Source organism: Apium graveolens, chromosome 1, assembly GCF_009905375.1.
Source record: "Apium graveolens cultivar Ventura chromosome 1, ASM990537v1, whole genome shotgun sequence".
In the NCBI taxonomy this organism is placed as follows: Eukaryota; Viridiplantae; Streptophyta; class Magnoliopsida; order Apiales; family Apiaceae; genus Apium; species Apium graveolens.
The window spans coordinates 75,206,778-75,227,626 of NC_133647.1; the positions used below are offsets into that span (position 1 = coordinate 75,206,778).

General features: G+C 32.7%; 1 protein-coding gene across 7 annotated transcripts in view; it reads right to left on the reverse strand.

Annotated features, from left to right (window-relative positions):
- LOC141664443 (uncharacterized) overlaps positions 1-19,229 on the reverse strand; it is a 35,972-nt gene extending 16,743 nt beyond the window's left edge. The window contains exons 1-4 of one of the 7 annotated variants that reach the window (XM_074470398.1): positions 18,918-19,229; positions 13,247-13,488; positions 9,993-10,180; positions 2,645-5,404 (exon numbers count right to left, since the gene is read on the reverse strand). In XM_074470398.1, coding sequence (XP_074326499.1) covers positions 4,348-4,866 — 519 coding nt within the window. In that variant the 5' untranslated portion in view covers positions 4,867-5,404; positions 9,993-10,180; positions 13,247-13,488; positions 18,918-19,229 and the 3' untranslated portion in view covers positions 2,645-4,347. Of the gene's footprint in view, positions 1-2,644; positions 5,405-6,634; positions 6,689-9,992; positions 10,181-10,281; positions 10,421-11,031; positions 11,490-13,246; positions 13,489-15,144; positions 15,709-18,917 lie in introns of those variants that run through there. The other 6 variants (XR_012552023.1, XM_074470402.1, XR_012552022.1 and 3 more) reach the window with 6 other exon arrangements.
- Positions 19,230-20,849: the final 1,620 nt, after the last annotated feature.

Sequence of the window (20,849 nt, forward strand, 5' to 3'; positions counted from 1 at the left end):
AATAGTAAGAGAACAACTTATTTAGATATGGATTAAAAACAATGAACTTATGCCACATTAAAATACTCAATATTCCAAGATTTGAATATTATAGAAATGTTAAAAAAACATCGAGGAACCATAAGAATCTAAAATACTCTCTATCTAGAACTAGGACCACACATATTCACATGATAACCCACCTGATGTAATACATATTATAAATTTTGCCCATTAAGTAACTAGGGTTTAGCGCAATATTTAAAGGAATGGACACTTACCACCATATGGTGGGATTTCACTTTCAGCATCACCATACACGGAAGCAACAACGCCATTTCCTGGTCTAATACGCAGTCGACCCCTCATTGATCAAGTCAGGATGTGATTTTAGATCCAAGACATGTATTCAGATATCTTAAACTTAATTTGGGTATAGCTATATATGATTTCTTTTCTTTTTATTTTGATTTTAATTAATAGAACATAGATGTAGTTGTTAAAAGACTAAAATATCCTTTTGAAACGTTAATTCTAACAGCAGATTTAAACGGAAAGTACGTGGGGATGTGAAGTGACTGAGAAATTTAAATTATAGATTCATATTGTCTTAATTGAAAATGAATGTACATATCTGCCAATAGCCTATTGCTGGGGGATGTATAATGCAAAACACTCTTTGTAATCTGTATTTGTAACTCTTTGTTTATATTTTCTAGATGTTTTTGTTGGAGCGAATACGCTTTCTCCGGAACAATTACTTGGAACTTCCTCACGTTAATTCTGTGGAATTCCCATCTGTTTTATACTAGAGTCGGTTGTTGGAAAAAAAATCACTAAACACCCATTTAGATATAGACTGGAAAGATTTGCTGGATGAAGTAGAGAGTGAAGTAGAAGACAATTCTCTAATTAACACTTTCATGGACAACAAAGTGAGTGAGCAATTTATTATTTACAATTTTCTTGCTTTTTTCAATTTTCTTGCTTTGAACTCTATGTGTTATAACATCCATGTTTATGATTTTTTCTTTAGGTCACTTGGCGTCCCTATAGAAGATTTCGTAAAGAAACTTTGCTAATCTTCTTCTTCCATACTCCAATTTTTAACATGGCTACATGAACCTGAATTGTCTCCACGACAATTAGGTATAACTCAGGTAGACTTGACAAAAATAATGTCGGTGCGCATTAAACAGAATGAAAAGCGTGGCTATGCAGATTGGAATTACGTGGAAAAGTATAAAAGAGAGATCGAGTTCTATAATGATAATAGATACGCTTCTGTTGTCCGAGGGATTGGAGGTTAGTTTTCTAATTTATTAACCCATATGTTGTTTCAATTTTTTCGAATTTTTTTTGAAATAATTAAATCTGTTACAAAGAAATAGATAACAATTTTTTTATATTTTATTAATAATCAGAAGATGTATTATAAACTATTTAATAATTGTAAGATATGGTATAATTAGGTATGGTTATAAAAGATAATATAATTAAATTTGAAATTTAACATGTTTTATTTAGAAGAGACAATGTTATTATTGTGAGATATAGTATAATTGGTATATTTAGGCATATATTATTCCTATATATATATTAATGATTTTAAAATAATGGATATTTATTATTGTGTTTATAAAAGGTAGTAGGTTTCCTTCGTAGTATGAAGCACCCTATATTACCCTTCCTTCATAGCATAACAATATAGTTTCTATTCATATATTCATTCATACCCTGAAATTACAACTGGTAGTCTATTTATAGACTCTACTAACTTGTAACTAACTACTCCTGTAAAGACATAAATGCCCCTGCCTCAATACTCGCTACTAATTATTTAATATCATAAACTACTACTGATTAGTACAAATACTAGTATATGTCAATCCTGACATTCCTCCCTCCTTAAATGCAACCATGTCCTCATGGTAGATTATGCATTTCCAGATTTTCACCTCTGGCCACAATTGCTTGCTGAGTATGTACAATTCCAGTAGTACCACCAACAAGTTGAGCATCATAAGCACATATTATACATCCTCCTGGATCAAAGATTGTAATTGTATACTTTCTCCTCGAGACCTTGTGGTATTTGAGCTTCATTACCTTGTTCATCTCAAGACTACACTGGCTAAACACAATGTCATTGGACCTGTAGAGTATCACATGCGGCCCAATTCTCACAAAATCAACATTTGGTTGATTAATCTTGCTGCTTATTTCACCTGTCTCTGTGTTAACTTTCTGAAAATCTTGGAACAGTATTCCAGCAGAACAATTCTTGACATCTCTAGCATGTTGGAAGCCTTGAATCTGTTGTAGTTACAGAGAGCCATGGGTTGGAATACTCAATACCCTTACTTTACTTTAAAATCTATGGGTTGGATTTTTCTATTGATGTGCACAAAACCAAATCAATTCAAAATGTTTAAGGGCATAAACTAAAACCTGTCCTATTGAAGACGCAGGCCAATCATACATATAAGTATGATTGTCATAGTAAATACAGCACAAATAAATATTTTTAGTAAAAGTATGATTTCAATAACTTAATTTATATGATTAGACTGTAGAAAGGGTTAACACAATAGATCAAATTAGACGTACAGTATGTCTAATTCGATCTATTGTGTTAACCCTTCTACAGTCTAATCACAAAAATTAAGTTATTGAAATTATACTTTACTAAAAATATTTATTTGTGATTTATTTAATCTCCCAACTTAAAAGGAAACAAATCTGCACACAACTTAATCCCATGTAATTCAATTTCACAATCAGGACAGACTCGATTAACGGAAATACAATCTTGATTAGCCAATTCTACATTCATGACTTCATTCAATAACTTAACCGGGCAATTCAACTTAGCAACAAAATCTTGAGAAATAAATGATTTAGTAGCTCCCGAATCAATTAACACCTTAGCATTTAAAGAATTTACTGTAAGCGTACCTGCAACAACGTCTGCATCCTGAATTGCATCTTTGACTGTCATGTCAAACACTCTAGCTCTTGGGGTCTCAATCACCTCTGGCGTTGTCCCCGTGATTCTCAATGCACTACTCGCTAGAAATGACATCTTACAATCTCTAGATATATGCCCTGGTTTACCACATCGGAAGCATGTAAGTCCAATGGCTGGAGACTTACTTGCTGCGCTTTTACCGGGCTGATCTCTTAGTACTGTATCCCGGGTCACTTGATTGGGACAATCCTTCGCATAATGACCCTTCTGATTACATTTAAAACAAGTTACCTTCAATTTACTGCACATTCCACCATGTCTTTTACCACAAGTATGGCATTCCGGAATAGAAGGTCTCGGCGAGTTCATTTAGTTTCCCATACCGGGTAATCTTCCAATACCCTCTACATTTGGTCTCCTAAAATTTACATTCCTTCCTAGGAATCTGCCTTTCTTCTGAAACTTTCCTCCTTGGGATGATCCTTCCTTGTTCTCAAATCTCCGTTTCTTACCTTCCCTCTCCTTCAAGAACATCTCACTTTCCTGCTCTGCAATCATGGCCTTTTGAACTACGGCCGCGTAAATGTCCAACTCCAATATAGCCAGCTTGCTACGTATCCATGGCTTCAACCCTTGCTGAAACCTCTTTGCCTTCTTCCTGTCTGAATCCACATAGGAAGTAGCAAACCTAGCCAACTCCGCAAACTTATTCTCGTATTCTATCACCGACATATTTCCTTGCTTCAATTCCAAAACTTAAGCCACAACTGGTCTCTCACAAACTGGGGGAAATACCTTTCTAAAAATAATTCAGTAAATCTTTTCCATGTAATCTCACATGCGGGTTCCAATCCTTTAACCGACTCCCACCAATAGGTGGCTTCACCCTTCAAATAGTAACTGGCAAACTCAGTTTTCTGTCCATCTTCCACCTTAGCTAATGTAAACGACTTCTCAATCTCCTTCAACAAAGTCTTGGCTGCTATCGGGTCCGAAGAACCTCTAAACTCTGGTGGATTGACAGCTTGAAAATTTTTAAAAGTCACCTTCGAGTTATCTCGCTGTTGCTGTTGGCGAGTCAGGTTAGCAGTCTGTTGAGCTAAAATCTGTAACACTTGGGCCATAGCAGTGTCCAAGTTGTTCGGATTAGGATTCTGATGATTTTGAGTGACATTGCTCTGGTTATTGGTGTTAGTTCCTCAGATTGAGAAGCTGTTGTAGCACGAGTTCTTCTTCCACGAGGCATTCTGCAACAACCTACTCACTACACAGCTAGTCTATATACAGGGCAAAAAGCTGCTAATACAATACTAAGCTGCATCCATACACCCTACAAGCATACATACTACACACATACATACTATAACTCCAACTCTGAAATGCTAATGTTGACATCTCTAAGGAAACTCTGAACCTCCGATCTCCTGAAGCTCTCTCATCACATATTTAGCCCACTCTCTGAGGTGATCAAAATCATCTATGTCCACATGCAGTGTGGCTCTAGCTACCATCCTGGAAATAAGGATCTTCTCTCTCAAATCACGCTCAACCTGAGCCCTATCAGTGGTCCTCATCACATGCTCCATCTCTCTGAGCTGACCAAGAAGGTCATCACGCTCTCTGACAATAGCCTCATAAACACGATACGGAACAGGGCCTGGAACAGGGTGAGGAGGTGTCCTGGCAACAGAATGATCAGTAGAACTAGTGTCCCCAGGAGGAGGACCTCTAACTGGTGGTCGAACCTGATGTGGTTGAGGTGGGATAGCTCGCAGAGGAACCGCAGAGACTATCGGGATAATAGGTCCAACAGCTGGTATCGGTGCGGGAACAACAGGGTCAACAAGCTGTGGATCTACCATAGGGGAATACAAGTGCAAAGGTCCATGAACATAATGCTCAGAATTGTCAGACATAGCTCGTACCTGTAGGTAAATACAATACCAAATAAGAATCTCTAATCTACACAAAACACAACAAGTCCTATATCGTACTACGCTCAACCTCTCCGCGAAATCTTGAACCTAATCTTACGTCTAATCCTAGTCCTAATTCTACCCTTCTACCCATTTGTAACAAATTGGGCTTGTTTCAGTGACTTATAACCTGTAGCTCTGATACCAAGCTCTGATACCAAGCTCTGTGACGCCCTCCAAACCCGAGTCAGTAGTTTGGGGTTCACAGCACACACCATTTACCAATGCATATTATAAATAAATATAAATAGTGACCCGTCAACACTTACCGAACCACGGATCGCAACAGGTTAAAGTATGAACACAAGCCCCGCCTTTATTACAAACCATAAAATCCCAAATCAAGACTTAAGTTTTACAAAAGTCAAAGATTATAAACCCAAATAAACTAGTAAAGACTAAACATCCAGCTCTCATCATGTTATCCTGAGCTAACGACTAGGCTGCGGGTCCTCACTAGCATTTGTTTCCTTTTTCACTGGGAAAAGAAAATACAAGGGATCGCAAGGGTGAGCTAACTAGCTCAGCAAGTCACAATAATATCAACAGGATATGTAATGTAATATCAATGAGTTAAGCAATATCAATGAGATGTACAAAAGCAGGGGAATGAACAGGATTCAACAAAGAAATCAAAGAATCAATAGATTATAGAATTGGACTTTTATATTTTCATTTTTTTAAAAACAAAGGTTAGGCCGTTGTATAGTCGTGCACTAACCCCGAGCATGACCTCTCATACTCTTCTTTATTGGATCCATGGCACACATTGACCTTATATGACCTTTACCTTAGGTCCGACCCCCTTTCGGGTCCACATTCATAAAAACAAGCCAATTCTATTTCAATTCACATTTCAAAAAGTACATGGGCAAGACTACCTGTCAACCGCCCAGCTATTTTTAATAAAAGTGCATAGGCATGACTATTCTGTCAACCGCCAGCTATTTTTAATAAAAACTCATCAACAGTTCCATGATCATAATTCAATATCAACATCAATAGATTCAACAACAATATCACTGGATTCAACGATATCAATGATAAAACTGAAACATTTCCAATAATATCACAATCAATAACAACGATATTCATTTCTGGAATCAACAAGATATAGCATGATTGGATTGTCAGGTATCTTCAATCGTCAACAAGAATAAGTCTTACAAGTTAGAAAGAAATCAGACACAGTATGAAAGTGGTTTAGGGATCATATGTATTTTGGTATAATAATGGGGTCAAAAGTCAGTAATTAGGGATACTCTATATATCCCATTTATAAATCAAAAGAAGTTTAGGGATTTTCGATAGTTCTATGTTAGGTGTAGGGTATTTTATAACTTTTGTGTCCGATAGATCAACTATTTAGGGTATTGTAACAAAATCAGGTTACAAATCGGGTCTCGAAAGAATCAGTCTAGGGAATTTGAAAAGAAACGGTATCACAATCCATGCTATAATTTATCACGTCTCGAAACAATCACAATTCGATTGTACTTCAGAAAGCAATCTTGAAGTACTCTCAATAATTCAATATTTCAAAATCATTCAACAATCTAAGTCAAAATCAATTGACTTGGATTCACATGAAAGATAGATCAACAATGTCTGTATTCAATGAAGAAAATTCAAGAATAACTTGCATCATATAAAAGAAAGTCAGGAAGACTTGCCTTGTATTGCCAATATACACACGCTTAATATAATCTGATCAACCGCTAGTCTACGGCTTTCTGTTTCCCCTTTCTAACCCTCGTCTCTTCTGTCAATCAATGTCAATCAACTATTAACATCATACTCATTCTATTCTAATCATCACATATGCTCTACGAGCTTCTATCTACCCTTCGTTTCACCCGAATCCGACGTACGGATTAAAAATTACAATTAAAACAATATTATGATACTCAATCAGATATATTCCACGTAATCCACATAGCACATAGCACATAACACGTAAGATTTTTATTACAAAATATTTCTCAAATCAATATTAGGGTTAACAGGATTTTTCGGATAATTAATATGATTTTTTGGGCATTTTTCTAAATTTAAATAGGCTTAAAACTCAATTTTTAAATAAATAATCAAGTCCGAATGCTCGAAAATCAATTTAAAATAATTAATAAATAATTATTGAGCCTTGAAAATAATTTAGAAAAATATTTTAAAGCTCAAAACTATTTTTAGACATTTTTAAATCATTTAAAGTAATTAAATCTAATTTTTAAATCAATTAAAATTAATTAATAATTAATTAAATCAATTAATCAATTAATATTTGATTAATCGATTAATTAAAATAATTAAAAACTAATTAAAATTAATTAATAAACTAATCAGATTTATTTTTAAATAAATAAATAATTAAAACAATTTTCTGAAATTAAAATAATTAAATAAACATTTTTCTGAAAATTTAAATCAATTTTTTGATTTTTAAAATAATAAAACATAATTTATAAATTAAATTATGAGGGAATGGCAGTTTTGTAAATAAATCAAAGTTAGGGGTAATTTTTAGAAAAATTGGAAAATTGAGGGGCAAGAGTGTAATTTCAGCTTCGTCTCCTCCTTCCTCCTCCTCCGGCGCCGTCGTCGCCATTAACGCCGGCGAGAAGCTCGCCGACGGCGACCAAAACCGCCCAGATTCACTCCATATTGTGTATATATAGCCTAATTCGTTCCAGGAATCAGTTTATAAAATCTAAACAGTCAAAAACATAACGAACTGGCCGTAAAATTCGTCGCCGTTTTCGACTCTCGTTTTCCGTCGACCCTTTTCCCGACCTCCACCGTAGAAACGGCTGGCACCGTTGGATTCGTCGTGAAACGATCTATCCAACGGTGTAAGCCATATACACCCAGAATTAGCCGAACGAATTCTCCGGCCAAACATTCAAGAAATTCGATGAACATTCAAACATTTACCCAGGCAGAATCAAACACAGATTTCTATATGTTATTGATGTCCAAATTCAACATATAATATATGAAAATGATCAGGAAAACAAGATCTTTCACATAAAATCATCAAAATCATCATCAAACTTCAATTACGAAAAATCATATTTTAAAATTTATAATTTCGAATTTTAAAAATTAATTATAAATTTACATGTAAATTCTGCAGTAACGAGGTTGATAAATCTAGATTCTACGCTTCGATAGGCATAATATACAAAAATTAATAATCTATATAATTAGAGTTGCAGTCCGAAACTAAGGAGCAGATGAGTCAATTGAAGATGGATATTGTAGTCCTGAAATAGGGGAACTTTGAAACAAATCATCGGTTAAACGAGCTCACAGAACTGTTGAAGAAGGAGATCTTGAATCGACCCAAAACCCAAGAAGAAGCTAGTAGTCAAGTTTCAAGAGGACTGGGAAGCTGTTCTGTGGTAAGCTCTCAACCTTCAACTCCTACCCATGTTGCTACTATGAATAGCCCTGTTAGTGTGTGTCATATGAGTAACTCTCGGAGTGTTAACTGGAGTGGGTCTGGTAGTACTCAAATCACGGTACCTATACACTCTGTTTCCACGGTGATTAATCCCACCTCAATATCAGAGATGTAATTCACCCAACCACAGGCTATTCAGAATATGCCACCACACCCTTTGCCGACTCTTCCCTTAAACAATATGGTACTACCTTTTCAACAACAGTACATACAGTCTACCTTAAACCCATATGCCCTCCCTATATACCCTCACTGCACTCAAAACTCTATCTCAACACCACAAACCCATTATTCTTCATTCAGACAACCCAATATAACTTATGTACCACAGAATATGAGTCAAAACATTAACCAAAACCCTCCAAACCCTTGGTTTCCACCTTCAACGCAAAACCCTTACAAAACCTCTAAGCTGGATTTTCCAAGATTTGATGGCAAGGATCCGAGGGGATGGATAAATAAATGTGAGAAGTTCTTCCAGTTGCATTCCACCGCAGATTTAAGGACTAGAGTTCTCTGTGCTGCAATACACATGGAGGAGGAGGCCGACATTTGGTATCGAACCATTGAGAGAGAAAAGTTTAATTTGTTGTGGCCTGAATTCTGCAATCTAGTTTGCCAGAGATTCTCAAAAGGAGGCTATGAAAATATTGTTGGGCAGTTTAACAAGCTAACGCAGAAAGGAAGAGTGGAAGATTACATTACGCAATTTGATGAACTAAGAAATTACGTAATGGCTGAAGAAGGGTTTCATCGAGAATCTTACTACATAGACAATTTCATTAGCGGATTGAAGGAGGATATCGCCCAACACTTGTATAACCAGAAACCAAGTACTATGCAAGAGGCTCGCGACATGGCAAGGGGGCAGGAATTTTATTTATCAGTGCTAGATAAGAGATATAAAAGCAATAATTTAAGTCAGAAGGGGAGTTATCAAAAATCTCTAGCAACAGGAGGAACAAATAATAGCCCTGTAACTAAGTATGCTCCAACGGAAGGATTCAAGAAACCAACCATTGCTGAGCTGACAGAGAAAAGGTAGAAGGGTCTTTGTTATCATTGTGACAAGAAATACGAACCCGGGCATGATTGTAGGAAAAAAAAACTTTATGTAATGTTGGGGGATGAAACTGCAGACACTATGCAAGGTGATGAAGAGATTTCTTTAATTTGGGAGAATAAAGAAGAAGAACAGGGTCCTACACTGGAGGAACAAGAATCCAAGGTTTCAATACATGCTATGAATGGGTCACAAGGTAAAGGCACAATTAAATTGCAAGGCCAGCTGCAAGGTCAGGCTTGTTCATGACATTCAATACCAATGTCAATATTTGTGATTCCTAAGGGATGCAACGTGCAATTTATTTGTAGAAAGTGTAAAGTATACTATCTAATGTTCAAAATAAAAAATTCCTAATTGACGAACCCTAATTATCCATGGGTCAAGATAAACCAATTACGAATACTTCAATATTCTTCAATAATTTAGATAAACCCTAATTAAACACACATACAAATAGCTACATACATACAATTCATATACTTTCTATTCAATTCATATACTTTCTATACATACAAATAGCTAACAACAATTATATACCTTCTTCAAGTTGTCATCTTGTAAAGCTCTGCAGGTTTCGGCTAACTGATTTTGGACGGTATCGATGTACCGAGTTATGGCTTCTTTGGCCACTTCCACCGATTGGGCACTTTTTTTAGTGCAGAAATTTCTTCTTCGAGCGATTTCATCCTCTGATCTTGGGCAGCGAAGCGATTCTCGAACCCTTCCTGCATTTTGGTAATGTATGTAAGAATTTGGTCAGTACTTACACTTACTGTAGAAGAAGACATCCTGCGGCTGAAACGAGAGAAGAGAATATGAAACCTACCGTAGGCTCTGAGTCTCCTAGACATAAATTAGGGTAAATTAGGGTATCTATAAAATATAATATTTTTACTGTTTTCGGTACTATAGCTTACTACAGTAGTAAAATTAGATTTGGGGCCCGAAAAATTGAGTCCAATATCAATTAAAGTGAAACCATTAACCTGACCCACTAGAAAATCAATTCATGAAAATATAAAATTTAATCAAAAATATTTAAATTAAATAAATTATATATTTATCATATCGCACATAGTTTTTTACACATTTTTTCGTGTTATTTAATTTATGCAAGTAAAAAGAACAAAAATAAAAATTAATAAATTTAATTTTATTAAATTTAGTACGGTATGATAACTTTTAGGGCAGTATATAGATTGCCTAAAGTATTTTATTTTCTCCTTTATCTCTAACATGAATTAAACCCTCAATAAGGCCATAAATGTTTATCTAATTCTGCAATGTTTAAAAAATAATAATAAAAGATAAAATTACTTATTCGTGAGAGATAACGTTATACTCTTTAACGAGATGGTTTTATTCTTTAACGATGTGGTTATACGGTTTTCCATGTATCTTACTTTAATATTAGTTTCATTCGGATTTTAAAAATGAAAATTCGAAGTATTCTTTACTCAAGTTTGACCAATTAACAGAAAAAATTAAATTTTCATAGTAAATTTTGTGCGATTTTTGATCAAAAATTTTATAGTAAAATATGCAAAAAATGTAAAAAAAATTATAGTAAAATATGTAATGGGAACGATTGCTTTCCTATTCAAAAAATCAGAAAAAAAAAATTCGAGTACAGGGATCGAAAAAACAATTCAAAAAATTTGGGTATTGGGTCGGGCAAACATTTTCAAATTGAAAAACTTGCAAACATTCTCAGAGGTTTAACCACCCCGTTTTCCACTTCCGTTCGTGTTCAACCAGTTGTCCTGCCGCTCGTTCAGATTTCTCCCGCCTAATTGCCAGTAATTTCAACCAGTTCGCTCTATTTTGTTCTTATTTCCGATTTACATACTTGTGGTTAGAGTTCTTTGATCTTATTCATTACTCATCAACCATAAGCTTGGGGACTCTCAACAGGAATAAGCCAAGGAAGGAGTGGAGCTATGTATTCGGTACTTTACTGAATGTCTTTGCTTGCAGGAAATCAAGCTTTGACCAATTGAATAGCATGGTACAGCAGCTTGCCCTCTCTTTGGCCTATAACAAAAGAATCAATGTAGGACAACTGATCATCCAAGAACTTGCACAAAGACTAGGTAAGTCCTCTGTTCGAAGATGTTCAGACATATTTATGCCTAGGTTTATTATGAGTGTATTAAATTTTAAATGCAATGTTTTGAATGCACTTCCTAGTATAGATGTTCAAAGAATTGGGTATGTAAAAATAATGTCCAAAATGCTATTTGGTTCATTGGACACAAGAAATCAAGTGGATGTCCCATTAGTTGTCACTCAATTCATGAGGGATACCTTTAAGAGTTATCCACTTGATCAACCCATATACCATTCTCTTTCTGAGCAAAAGAGGCTGCAACAAGAGGGCAACCAACTTGTTCAGCCACAGCCTCTTATCCCAAGCTCACAACCCATTGATTCAACACCAAACACTGAGCCAACTGCCTCATCCTCTCAAAAGGGTGAGGTGAGTAAAATGAAGAAAAGGAAGGCAGCCTCCAACCCTCTAAAAAGTATATTTATCATTTAAGACGGATAAATACACAATCTAATTAACACTGTTGATATACAATATCAAAAAATCAATATGTGCTAAAGTAAAAATTGGTGATTAAACATTGATTATTCTCTGTTCATAGCTCACATTAAAATCCTGATTGTTTTTCAATTTTTTAATTAATCACCTTATTAATAGCAAATTTTATCGGATTAATCCTGGTTCCATACCTCCACCGACCTCTCTTTTTAGGTGGCGTTAAGGAATTAGAGGATTCGAGAGAGCATCCGTCATGCAAGCTTAGAGGAGTGTTTAGTGACTTGAAGTCCCAAGAAAGTTTAAAATAGTGTATTTTTAAGGCATGAGTCTTCCACTGGAAGTTACAAAACTTGAGCATCAAATTATACAGTCAAGTATTACAGTACTCCACAAGTGAACATATGCATTGTTTCATTTATGCCCTTGAAGTTTGAGTTCCTAATAGAATTAGATCTATTCAAGGGATTAATGTTGGCTTCATTATTACGATGAAAGAAACATGCTAATTTATCACTATAAATTGGCAACAATGTTAATTGTTCAGGAAATAAAATTAAAAATAATAAATATAATTCTTTCATTCGATAAGTCTTGAAATATCATTCGATAAGTGCAAGAAGACTCATTCGATAAGTCTGAATGACCTATTCGAGAAGTCTCAAATCAACTGATTCGAGAAGTCTCAGACTAGTCATTCGACAACTCCTAAATGGCCTATTCGATAAGCCCCAAATCTATGATTCGAGAAGTCTCAAAAGGACCATTCGAGAAGTATGAAAAGACAATATTTAATATTTTTAACTAGCTCAGTTTTAAATCATATAACGTGAAAATTAATATTTAATAAAATTCTAACTCCCTGAAACATTTATTAACTAAATATTCAAGAAATTAAAATTTCATTCTCAAAATTTGATTGCTAAAATTTCAAGCTACAGATAATAATAAATAAAAGATACCATGTGCAGTAATTTGTGAAATATTTGAAAATATCTCAAATTACTTCTAGTTACTCAAATATCAATTTCTTGAGCAACTAAAAATAATATTACTGCAACAATTTAGTAGACAAATATTTTGCAGGTAAAATCATAATGAATTGAGCATACCAATTTTAATAATAAGCCTAGTGAAGGTAGAGTCATTCAAAGGATTTGTAAAAATATCTGCTAATTGTTTTTCTGTAGGGACATAATGCAATTCAATAGTTCCATTTGTAGCATGTTCCCTAATGAAATGGTACCTGATATCAATGTGATTTGTCATGGAGTGGTTGACTGGATTGGCCACAATGGAAATAGCACTTATATTATCACACATTATTGGGATCCTTTCCAAAGTGAGACCATAATCCATCAATTGATTCCTTATCCAGAGCAACTGAGCACAACAACTTCCAGCAGCAATATATTCAGCCTCAGCTGTTGAAGTTGACACAGATTGTTGTTTCTTCCTGCACCAAGAGACCAATCTTTGGCCACCAATCTGTCATTTTTAAACTCGGGTCAATATTTTGCGAATTTGTGAAAACTTTAGCCACGTTTATGCTTTTTACTCATTTTTTTATAAGGATTAAATTTTTTTTTGTTTGGGCAATATATGTTAATTAATCTAATGTAACTATTAACATTATTTGCAACCAAAATCGAGCCAATGTACTATGTATTAAAGTATTTATGACATTAAGAATTTTATAAAATGGATTAAAAAATGGTTTTAGCTACAAACTTTACGAAAATTAATTAAGTATTTATGATTGTATTACATTTTATTTTTGTTCTTTTTATTTGCATAAAATTAATTAACATGAAAAAAATGTATAAAAAATATGTGCGATATGATAAATATATAATTGATTTAATTTTATATTTTCATGAATTATTTTTCTAGTTTTTATATTTTCATGAATTGATTTTCCAGTGGGCTTAAGTACACTGGGTTCACTTTTATTGATATAGGGCTCAATGTATCATTCAGTTTCATGACCCAAATCTAATTTCACAAATTTAGATTATTGGACTCGACACTATCCGACCCCATAATATCAATAATTTCACTTTTACTGATATTGCTCAGTTTTTGAATATGCAGACCGTGCAATTTAGACTGTTGTCGGGAAAAATTATGCAGAGGGTTTCGATGGGGAGGCTAGAGGAGGTTGGCATCCATAATTATGTGGTTACTCCCTCGGATATCGAGGTTGGCATCATCAAATAAGTGGTTAGGCATCAAATCAAAAGTAATTCAAAGGCCATTAAGAGGAGAAGAGGGGAAGACCAATTCTCCACAACCGCCGAGAGGAATTCTGCTTTTATTGAATTCTCCATTACGTTGATGCAAGTCTAGCTTAGCAACTGCATTCTGCTCGACTCGGTAAAAATAACTCGAACTCAACTTGATAGAAACTCGGTTCGTTTGCATGAAAAGATTTATCAATTTTTTGTCTTGGGAAGGTTTCATATATATTCGGTCATTTTATCGTAACAGAAAATTAACTCGTATTAATCAATAACAGTTATGATTTTGTATATTCAGAACCACATATTCATTGAATCAGACTCGACTGAACCTCGGCTCGGGCATTAAGATAATGCTCGACTCAGTACAAAATAACTCGAACTCAACTTGATAGCAACTCGGTTCGTTTGCTGTTTCTCCGACAAGTATCGACACAAATGAAAAGAATTATCTTCGGGCGTTAAGATAATGCTCGACTCGGTACAAAATAACTCGAACTCAACTTGATAGAAACTCGATTCGTTTGCATGAAAAGAATTATCAATTTTTTGTCTTGGGAAGGTTTCATATATATTCGGTCATTTTATCGTAACAGAAAATTAACTCGTATAAATCAATCACAGTTACTAAAAATTATAAAAAGTAACATACTTTATCTGATAAAAAAAATTGATATATTATGTTTTAGCTAAAAAGGGAAATTGATTATTATTAATAATGAAAAAGGCAACATGTCATACATGATAAAAGAAATTAATTACTTATTATATTATGAATATTTAAATATAATATAGGGATAAATAAGTAATTTCACGACATACCAAAAAATAGGGACAAAAAAGTAATTTCACGAACGACCAAAAAACTGGTACCAAAAAATTGGTACCAAAACTTCGTTTGCATGAAAAGATTTATCAATTTTTTGTCTTGGGAAGGTTTCATATATATTCAGTCATTTTATCGTAACAGAAAATTAACTCGTATCAATCAATAACAGTTATGATTTTGTATATTAAGAACCACTGATTCATTAAATCGGACTCGACTGAACCTCGACTCGGCTCGGGCGTTAAGATAATGCTCGACTCGGTACAAAATAACTCGAACTCAACTTGATAGAAACTCGGTTCGTTTGAATCGGACTCGACTGAACTCAACTTGCTTTTCAGTGGTGGTATTAGAAACTTTCTGGCACTCTCCAACTGTATTACAGTTGTCATCGAATTCACTTCTCTTACGTTTGTATCCATTCACAATAGGAAACACAAGCTTCTCAATGCCAGTTTTGTCAATAGTTTGAACAACAAAGTGAGACACCATATAGTGGAATGCAAGAGTATATCCCTCTCTCAGGCCATGACCTGCAAAAAACTTATCCCATCCCTTTCCAAAAGCCAACTCGCCATCTTTGGTGGATAATATTACTTTCCATACCTGATTATTGGAATCTTCAATATTTTGTAGTGCCTGCCTCAGACATTTTCCGTGGTAAATTACGCATATTTTTAAGTGTTTTGACCGGGTTGTTAAAAATATTTACAAGCAAAAAAAATATTGTTAGATCTCTCATTAGAATCTTAGTATTTGAAACACCATAATGAATCTCCATATTAATCAAAATAATAAATTTCTATTAGTAAATTTTATAATAACACAACCATGTAATTTTTTTTGTCAGAGTATGAGGTATGCATACTCATAGATGAATTATATATATCATAGATACAATAGCCGCATCAGGGATTACTTTCATCCAATAAAGTTTATCACCTAACTGAAAGGTACGTGCATTATCTTGTAAAATAGTACTTGAAAAGCTCATGTCGTGTTTTAAAACTGTGCGTTGAGAGAAAAGTTAATATTCTCTTGGTGTTAACATCCAATAAATATTTAAAGAATTGACTAAAATTAGAATTTAGAATCCTAAATAATTTTATTTGGTTATTTACACGTATCAATTAGAGTAGACAGTTTTATACACGACACGGAAATTCAGTGTTTGAGTTTATATTTTGAGTACACGACACGAAAAGTACACGATACGAAAGTAAACAACCCTGATTTAGTATCGGTTTTGGGTTTACCCTATGGGTACACGACACGAAGTACACGACATAATTAAATATTTAAATAAATAAATATATATTATCAAATTTATAATAGATATATGTATGTTTATGTATATAGATATACATATTTGTATAATATTTTATGTAAATATATTATAAATGTATATATTTACAATATATTTGGAAAAGCATACCCAAATTAATGATATTTTAATATTTAAAAAAAAAGCGAGAAACAAAACTTATTTTCTCAGCGATTTTCTTCACATTTTATTAGGTCGACGCCCATTATAATTAAAATATTAATTAGCGAACTTTGAAATGCGTGGAAATAGTGGACGTAGAGAAATGAAAGGGACGGAGGGAATAATTATTTAATGAATGGTTTATAGATATATTTTTAAAAAATAAAAATTCAATTTCGGCTACATTTACATGTTTTTATTCCTTTATATACACTCATTTTATAATATTTTGACGTATAGTTTGAACAATAAATTTTAAAAATTTAAAATTAATGTTATACAGATCAAGTCAAAATCAAAAAATCACTGTTTGATTCTCAAGAACAGTTGAGAGGATTTTCATATTTTTCTTTAATTTTCGGATTTTTTTGTTGAATTAATTAATTAATTAATTAATTAAAATGATAAAAATATTTTATATTTACCAAAATTATATCCCGTAATTACAATTAAAGATCGACTTATATCATTATTTATTTTTAATTACACATAAAAACAACTATTTAAATTTTAAAATATAAAATGTATAAATATTACAATATATATGTCAAAATTTCCCAAAAATTATGAACTGCACAGGAATGCAAAGATAACAGTAATTTGAATATTTTTCAAATTAATATAATTAAAAATATATTAAGTAAATAGACTGATTTTTAATAGTTAATAAAACAATTAGAAAACTTATTTATATTTTAGAAAAAATTGTACCCAAAAATCACCTAAGGTCTGGGTAGTTTTTAACCCTAATTTAGAATAATTAGGCCCTAAAATATATTTTAAATAAAATATTTCCAAAAATTATGAACAATTCGAAAGTACAAAAATTTTGGATACGTGAAGTAATTTCGATGTTATGAAAATAAAAATACAAATTTTGAGGGTCCGGGAGTCACGATAGGGACTCGATTTGATAAATTTTTGAAAAATGAAATATTTTCTAAATTGATAATAATTTCCGAAAAGGATTATTACTAGAATGCAATTATAAAAATTTATTATATATTTAAATTACCACTCACCTAAACAGTGGAATCCTCATTTTTTCCTTTTGCAAGATGAAAATATAGTATTTTATTTAGCAAAATGTATACTCCCTCCGTCTCACTAATATTGGCCATCACAAAAAACATGTATTTAGCAATCATTTGAAAATTACCAAACTTGATCTCAATTGTTAACTCTCAATTGTTAACATAGTTGGAAAAACTTAACATATTTAACACTTAATTTTCTTTAATAGGAAAATGTGGCCAATATTTTTGGTACAGACGAAAAAGGAAACAATATAAATGGAACGGAGGGAGTAATATATTAGTAAAATATACAACAGACATAAAACAAATGGTTTTGTTTCACAAACATATCATTCCTTGTATTCCTATATCAAATAACTAATAAACATATCTTATTTTAATATGGGCTTTTTATGTTTCTCCAGAGTAGAAAGTAGAACAAGTGTGACTTTTTGTTCTATTTATTTTTCTAATTTTCTCAAAATTTTGAATTATTAATAATAAATATTTCTCAAAATTTTGAATTATTAATAATACATATTCAATGTTTCAAGAGTGTTAAGATTTTCCCAAGGTTTTCTCGGGGATATGCATTAGGCCGCCTTGTTAATATGAACTACCAAATATTCAAACAACAAATTGTCTTCATACTAAATAAAAAATATAGAAACTACTCCAAGTCCAGCAACGGGAGAATGTTAATATTGCCATCCTTGTCATTGTATTAAATACCGGAGTTGAAGAAGTCGAGCTGAGTTGTCGCCCAGGCTCATTCTATCATTGAATGCGGGAAGGGTTCGATAATCATTTAAATAATATAGGCATAATATATAATAATTGGACAGTATTTACAGCCCCTACGTGTGATATTAATGGGTCCTATGGTTCATGGGTTTATGGGTCTTATGGTGAAAATTACTTATGGCATTAAATTACTTATCAGAAAAGTTTTGTAATTGAAGTTTGAGTTAGATGGAAAGGAAGTGTATCTCCAGGGGAACAACTCTAACTCTGTAGAGCCTGTTTCTACTTCACATATTGTCACATTTTTTCATGGTTCAACTTCTGGAACAGCCTGATAATGTTATTTTTTCATGGTTCAATTTCATGAACTGAAATTGTGTGTGTAGATGTGGGAAGATCTCATCCTCAAAGCTAAACAAGGAGGTCTTGATGTTATTGAAACCTATGTTCACCACAGATTCAATTACACAAATAATACTCAAAATTAACAACAAACCCAGATTCAATTACACAAATAATACTCGAAATTAAAAACGAACCCAGATTCAATTACACATATAATACTCAAAATTGACTTTAAAAGCACAAAAAAGTAAAACTACCTTCCTCTTTTTTGTTCCTCCGCAACTACCGCAACTGCCGCTGCTCGCTTCCGGTTGCTTTCTCTTAACCATCTTTATAACTATAAGTACACAGATAATTAGAGTATCAGTCAAATCAGAATCAGAAAATTAATTAATAAATAAAAGGTACGAGCAGAAATTATATTGGAAGAGATGTGATGGTCTCAGAGCTCTGAGAAGAGATGTGTGTGTGTGTGTTGGGGGTGCTGCGCCTAGTATTAGGGGTAGATAGGCGGTGGGAGTAATTATAGTGTTTTTGAGTATGCACGGAGGGTAGATAGAGGCCAGGTAGTACCATAAATAAAAACTTGTGTTAAAAATGGGAATTACACTTAATTTGTGAAGTGAAGGTATGTAACATGGATTAATCGGGTAAATTTATCATAGGATTACTTAGATAATCGGAAATTTAATCATTTCGATGAGTTATGAAATAGGGATTAATTAGTGATTTTTAGAACAATGGTTAAATATAATAAAATACTTTAAATGTGTTAAAATAAAATTGTTAAAATTTATATAAAGTTAATGCAACTAAAATATTATCGCAATTTCTTTACTTTAAAAAATATATTTATTTAATATTTTACTATATAAAAATATTTTAGTAAGTATTTTGTGAGGTGGTAAATCGTAAAAAAAATAAAAAAAATAAATAATATTTTAATATATGACATTTGTTATATTCTTCTATATATAATAGCACAACAAGGGGAATAATGAAAGATTGAGCAAGAACAATGATAATACAAATTAAGAACAATAATACTTACAAGGATTGAGGTATAATCGGTATAACCGGTAAGAAGATTATAACTGCAAGGTATAATTGGTATATTTTCAGGTAAGAAGAGGGTATAACCGCATGATATAATTGGTGTCTTTTCGATATAACTTGCAGGCTGTATTTTTAAAAATTAGTATTAGCACATGGTATAAGCAGGTCCGCCCATATTACCTCATGATATAAGCGAGTCCGCCCATATTATCGAATGGTATAAGCAGGTCGGCCCATAAAATATATTTTAAACTCGAGTTTTTATTGCTTTTGTATATTATAATTAGTTTTTGTATTAAAGAATCTATTATTTTATATAAATTATATATTTAATCAATTTGAAGCTCAAAATCAAAGCACATGAAGTGAGGGTTTTACCTCAAAACTCGTTGAACCGAATGGAATCCCCCGATGCTTGTTCTCCCCCTTTCCAATATTAGTAATTAAAACTGATTTTTAATAATTAATAAAATAATTAGGAGTTATTTATATTTTAGGAAAAATTAGTATCACTGACATTAATATTGAAAGAGAGAAGTAGTGAAATTTAGAAGATTTATGTTACTTTAAAATAAACAATGATTCTGGCAAAAAAAAAAAATTAAACAATGACTTAAGTTTTAATTCCGTTTCAAACATAATATATAAAAAAATTGTGTATATTTAAAATTTTAAGTTAGTCTTAGTATATTTAAAATTTTAAATATTAAATTTGAAGATATTATTATAATAAATTTTTAATATATATATATATATTTTTATTACGTAGAATTTCATTGAGTTTATATGTTTGTTTTGCATAATATTTCTTAATGGTTCCGCTGCCGCTCGTTCAGAGTTCTCCGTAAATTTATGTATATTAAAAAAAACTCTATTAGAAAATATATAATAAAAATATTTTTATTACTTTCATTTATGTCTATCACAATTTTTTACTAGAAAGTACTGCAACGGCCCCCTTCCCCGCAACAAAGTGATGAGTGCATCAGGTAGAGTCGAGTACGTAGTCACAAATCATGATGCATTTTTAGACAAAGAAGCAGAAGCAGTGCATACAGACTTTTATTATCCGATAGATTTTGTATCGGTGGGACTTGGGAGGTGAGAATACCAAAATCTTAGTCGTAGGACTA